This window comes from Octopus bimaculoides, chromosome 2, assembly GCF_001194135.2.
Source record: "Octopus bimaculoides isolate UCB-OBI-ISO-001 chromosome 2, ASM119413v2, whole genome shotgun sequence".
NCBI classification, from domain to species: domain Eukaryota; kingdom Metazoa; phylum Mollusca; class Cephalopoda; order Octopoda; family Octopodidae; genus Octopus; species Octopus bimaculoides.
In genome coordinates, this window is record NC_068982.1 from 157,970,467 (window position 1) to 157,976,901 (window position 6,435).

At 37.0% G+C, this 6,435-nt stretch overlaps 1 protein-coding gene across 1 annotated transcript in view; it reads right to left on the minus strand.

Moving 5' to 3' along the window:
* LOC106869371 (ADAMTS-like protein 2) overlaps positions 1-6,435 on the minus strand; it is a 147,675-nt gene that overhangs the window by 79,452 nt on the left and 61,788 nt on the right. Inside the window, exon 2 of the mRNA XM_014915094.2 lies at positions 3,479-3,814. Coding sequence (XP_014770580.1) covers positions 3,479-3,814 — 336 coding nt within the window. The remainder of the gene's footprint in view (positions 1-3,478; positions 3,815-6,435) is intronic.

Below are 6,435 nucleotides of genomic sequence, written 5' to 3' on the forward strand. Positions count from 1 at the left end.
ATAACAGCAATGCAGTGACACTGAGTATACATATAAATAATAAATATTTATAATCAGCATCATTGTATTCTGCTTCCCTTCTCTCTCTCTCTCTCTCTCTCTCCATATATATACATACACACGTACGCACACACATATATATACACGCATATTGTCCCTACTGTTTCAAATAGGTTGAGGGACAACGAACAAAATTCCTCTTTGGGTTGACCTCGCACGTGTTTCAAGTAATGTAGACGTAGTAATAGTGATACTGGGAGCATCAAAAGCCGCGTCATCAGCAGTATCATCGTCATCATCATCATCATCGTCATCATCATCAGTATTATTATTATTATTATTATTATTATTATTATTATTATTATTATTATTATTATTATTATTATTATTAGTAGTAGTAGTAGTAGTAGTAGTAGTAGTAGTAGTAGTAGTAGTAGTAGAAGACTGGTTGTTCCTGACGACAGGCACATCCTAAATGTAGCTAGAACCATTTCCGGACGACTGACTTCATTTTAGGTCCAGAGGCCAAAGCAGACTTCGGCAGATATTGTCACACTACACAGCTACAGAGCATGCAAAACTGCTCTTCATTTGTGACCCACAAAGGAGTATTGCTATCACATAGGACAGTCTGCTACTACATACACAGACATCCTTAGACCGCATTCAAAGAATGGCCACGTGATAGATTGACATAAGGTGATTCACAGACTTGCTCCAGCGTGCAACCCACAGGGGCACTATCTCTATCCTTTGAATTTTCTACCTCTCCTCAGGGATAACTGGGTTTATTTCATATCCACTCAATCTTTCCTGTGGTATTCACATCTCCCTCTCTCATCACGCTCTCTGTGTCCAATCCTCCAGGCTCCGTAGAAGGCTCTACTTTTCTCTTCCACAAAAGTTGGATCTTTAAAATTTCCTTCCAGTTCAGACAGAGATCATTTACAAAGGCTCAAGGTGAACATAACCGATCTCATGGGGTCTATAGGGGCTTGTAACAGCCATGGGTACTGTCCCCTTCCCCACAGACCCAGCAAATATAAAAGAGCAAAGAAACATGAGTACTATTACGTTTTTCCAGACTAATTTTTCTGAAGGCGTATGAGTATGTGTCTGGGTGTGTGTGTGTGTGTGTGTGTGTGTGTGTGTGTGTGTGTGTATTTGTGAGTGTGTATGTATGTGTGTATGTGTGTGTGCGTGTGAGCGCGCGCTTGTGTGTGTGTGTGTCAAGATGAGTCAAACGTTAGCGTCATCATGTAAAGCTTGCTGATTTGTATTTATACAAACATATGGAGAAACAGTTTAGATAAAAATGTCGATATCATGTTAACATTCTAGCAATTATAATAGCTGTTCTGTTTGGGAAGTTTATTATATTTTTACTTTACAGAACTAAGTCTAGGATATATGAAATTTAAGACGTCTAAAATAGCGTAATTCGCATCTAAACAATAGGTCTGAAAGAACATCGAGGGGAACATTCTGCATACGAAAGGCACATACGTCAGTATTTGTACGTAATATAGTGAGTTGTTGAGATTATCCACGTGATTTGTAGTTAAAAACTGCATGTAAATTTGTTTAAAATCTGAAACCACAACTCCAGTAATATCAGTAAGCTGAAACACATCCAAAGGGAGTTTTTGGTTATTGATAACACAGATAATCTTAGCGGACTGAAGTTTTATTAAGTTACAATATCACATAAGGGAAGCTCTACAGCATTTGTAATTATTCTGCGAAGCAGTAGCCTGGGTTTTTCCTCCTTTGCTCTTGTTTTCATATTCATTATTAGTGTAACTATACTCCCTCTATTTCTATATATGGCGATTATTTCTCACAATTAACAGCTGCATAGAATGCGCTTCACTAAGGGGGTATAATAACTCCGAAACATGAACGCTACTTTTACTAGATGTAAGAGCTTTACTTTCATGTTCTCTCTCTATATATTTTTCAGGAATTCAAAAATTCTGTTTTGAGTATACTATTATATTATCAAAATTATATCCTTTGCTTGTTTTTAAATTTTATGTATTGCTAGAGGTTCTCATCCAGTAAATTCATGGGTAAATCGATGTTTATCGCTTCATTTTGATGCATTGAGAGACCTTACTGTATGAACACTTAAATAGCTTGTTAAAATCCCATTTTTCAAACTGTTGTAATTTAACCTGCTGAAATTTTGTTTCTATAAAATTGACAATGGAGAAGGAACAGTGTCTATTATGATCTGTGCTGTTCTTTGAGCACTTGGGGAATTGATATTACTAATCCTTAATTTTGAACACCAGCAAGTTAATGTTTTAGTAAAAATGTTATCAGGAGATGTTATCGGATCATGCTGTAAACAACATATTGTCGTCAATACAGATTAACTCCATTACTTAATATATTTCCTAAACATCATTGTGTTATCACCGAAGACCTGATCATTGGTCTTCTTTCTTTAAATAACTGCATTAATTCGTCGATTTTTAACACTAGTAACACATCACCGGAGTCTTTGCATTTAAATTTCTTTGTTCAACTAACTATTATTCTATAATTTCGTTATAACTGCCAAGTCACTAAAAATTAGTCTTTGAATTTTCATTGACAAAAGAATTATATTACTCTATATCTAATTATAATCGTGTCATAGACGACGTGGCCTTTGATTTCTTATTTCACAAATAATTTCATTAGCCCTTGTTCGGAGAGTGTGGAGCATTAGTGCGTCACATCAAATTTGGAATTTAGATTTTAATGGGCCCATAACTACATGAACCTATTATATTAAGCTAAATTAAACTGATCCCCATTACTGGACTTATAATATGCAAATGATACCAAAAGGAAGCTAATGCGACCTGCTATTTCGACAGATATAACACTTATGGGCAGTAATAATCCTTTCTACTATAGGCACAAAGCCTGAAATCAGTTACATCGACCCCAGTGCAAACTGAACCTTCTTCTATGGACCCCGAAAAGATAAAAGACAAAGTCAACGAAATTTGAACTCGTAACATAAAGGCGAACAAAATGTCACTAAACGTTTTGGCCGGCGTGCTAACGATTCTGCCGACTCGCTGCCTTATAATGAGCAGTAATAATGATTTTTAATAAAAGTACAAGATCCCATCTCCCAGCCCAAATATACTGCTAATCCACCATCAACTTGTTAAAAAAATAATAGTAATTTCTTTAAACATTGGTTCAAAGCCTTAAATTAGGTGGAGTGAAATAGTTAATTATGTCTCCCAGTACATGGCAGCTACTTGATGTCTTTCGACACCGGGAGTATAAAAAGCTAAACTGTCCACTTCAGGATTTAAACTCACAGCCCGAACGAATATTACAAAAGTCTAATGATTACACTAACTGACTTCCCTTTATTGGTAACAACGAATGATAAAGATAACATTTTCTGTATCCATTATTAATAATAAGAACAATTATAACACATGTTAATGAATTTCTTTAAACGTACCTTAGTTTTACAAACATGAAAATCCACATTTGTATCGGTGCAAGAAGACAAATAAGTTTTTGCGTAACGGCTGCCAGTCCATACAAGACAATTTCTTGATCTCATTCTTACACCATGGCCGCAAGTTCGAGAGCACTTTGACCACCAACTCCAACTTGACCAAACGGATGGATGTTTACGGGAGTCCGCATGCGAAACGTAATGGTACTCATCTCGTTTCTTTTCGTTGTTTGTTTCTCTATTCAAACTCCGTATTGAATTGTCGACTCGACGTTCATTCAGGCCAGTTCTTCTATTGCCTCTGTTGGTGTTGTACGCAAAAGACTCACATTCCGTCTGAAATATATAATAATTATTTATATTGAAATAAAGAGATAACGACTTAAGGGACGAGAAACATCATCGATGGAAAAGAATGGTTGAAATGTCAGGAAACACTAACGGAAAATGTCCAACTCATGCAGGAGCGATTTTATTTAAGAACGTAAGAGCGTCGATTATTAAAATTGAAAATACCATTTAGTATAACATTAAAAACAAAGTCTGTGGAGTTCCATTCAGATTTACAATTCTAATGTTCTTCGAAACTAAGTCCGAAATATTGACAATTCTGTCCCACTATAAAAAGACTCACGTCAGAATTTTACGTCGTTAGTGCGAGCTAAAGGAACATTAGTCAGTTAAATATACAGTAAGGAAGCTTCTTACACCAATCAAGTAATCTTGTGCGTAGAAGAATTTGTGACCATGATTGTTGCAGACTCTTCAGTATTTGGAACGAATTTTGCAAAGTTCACTACAACGAAAAATGTCTTCCTCTCTGGATAGAGTTCCAATCTATTGATGGCAATCTGGTAAATATTTCCGGCAAGTAGGTAAAACAGAGAAGCATAGAAATGAGTCTAGAGATCATAATATGCAAACGAAATCCACGAATGGAGTAGCCGCAATTTCCTTATCTAGGTTAGTGTAGCTACTATATGTACAGTATCTCCTAAGAAACCACATAACAATTTGGCATGACGTCGCTAACGCACACACTCCAATTTCTGGCTCACAGCCACGTTGTCTCCTCATTACATCTGTTTTACCACTATTACTGTGACAACTGTTTTCGGAGATGGCTGATAACGTTCCGTCTCCATCAGTGCTTACTTGGATTACTTCACTTTTCTCTTCATCCAAGCTCACACTCACCACCACGCTTAGCTCTTCCCTACAAACTTCAACTTTCCAGAAATCTTTCTTTTCTTATTATGGCATTCCGTCGGTTACGGCGATGAGGCATCCCGTTGATCCGATCAACTTCACAGCATGCTTGCAAAATTAACGTGCAAGTGACTGAGCACTCCACAGATACGCATACCTTTAATGCATTTCTCAGGGATATTCAACGTGACACAGAATGTGACAAAGCTGGCCCTTTGAAATACAGTTGTAACTCATTTTTACCAGCTGAGTGGACTGGAGCAACGTGAAATAAAGTGTCTTGCTCAAGGACACAATGCACCGCCGGGTATCGAACAGAGGACCTTACTCTCGTGAGCCAAATACTCTAACCACTAGATCACGCGCCTTCATCCGTTTTATAATATACATAGAGTTATCGAAGGCGGTGAGCTGGCAGAAACGTTAGCACGCCGGGCGAAATGCTTAGCGGTATTTCGTCTGCCATTACGTTCTGAGTTCAAATTCCGCCGAGGTCGACTTTGCCTTTCATCCTTTCGGGGTCGATAAATTAAGTACCACTTACGCACTGGGGTCGATGTAATCGACTTAATCCCTTTGTCTGTCCTTGTTTATCCCCTCTATGTTTAGCCCCTTGTGGGCAATAAATAAATAAGAAACGTTAGTACGCCGGGCGAAATGCTTAGCGGTATTTCGTCTGTCTTTACATTCTGAGTTCAAATTCTGCCGAGGTCAACTTTGTCTTTCATCCTTTCGGTGTCGATAAATTAAGTGCCAGTTGCGTCCACCCCCAAAATTTCGAGCCTTCTACCTACAGCAGAAAAGAATATCCATAGAGTTATCGACTCGCGGCAGTTTAAACAGGACATTAACTATATCAATCCCGCCAGTTTCAGAAAGCTTGCGGCGGCCTCGTGCACAACACGCACCTTCAGACCAAAATCCCACACAAAATAAATAAATAAATAAATAAATAAATAAATAAAAATGAAATAAAATTCTCTGATTGTCTGAGCTGTTATTGTACTTGAGATGCAACCTGATACCCATATATATTCAGCCATTTAATTCAACATTTACAGTTTGACGATCTTGATCATTGAATATGGATTATGAAGTATTCGCGTCGTAAGCTAAAGCGTAATCGACCCAACCCATGCTATAAATGTCTTGAAATTGAAGATGTAAATTTTAAATGTCTGTGTAATCTCTTGGTCTGTTACTGTTGAATATTTCAATGTATAGAAATGGTTTCACATAATTCACAAAATGTTTGTAACCAAAACTAACAAAATTAACCTCGTTTTGCAAAACATTAATTCCATGTGTAATTAAAAGCAAACTCTAATTTCTAATAGAATTCAATACCCCATTAATAATGAAATTGATATTTAAGAATAAGAGGAAAACCACTCTATACATGGTGATGATAATAATAATAATAATAATAATAATAATAATAATAATAATAATAATTAGCCATAAACAAGGTGGCACCAATTATCATAAAATACATAGAGCACTCATTGAACAAATGGCAGACAGTGCTACAGCTCCAAACAAAAGAGGGACTTGTGAAAACGAAAGCCATCCCCATTAGAAGAGGAATATTCCAGGGAGGCACGCTCTCTCCACTCCTGTTCTGCCTGGCACTCACACCTTTAACAGAATTGCTAAATAGAACTGGATGTGGTTACAAATGCTACGGAAAAACAGTCAGCCACTTTCTATATATGGATGACCTAAAATTATATGCAAAAAACGACAAA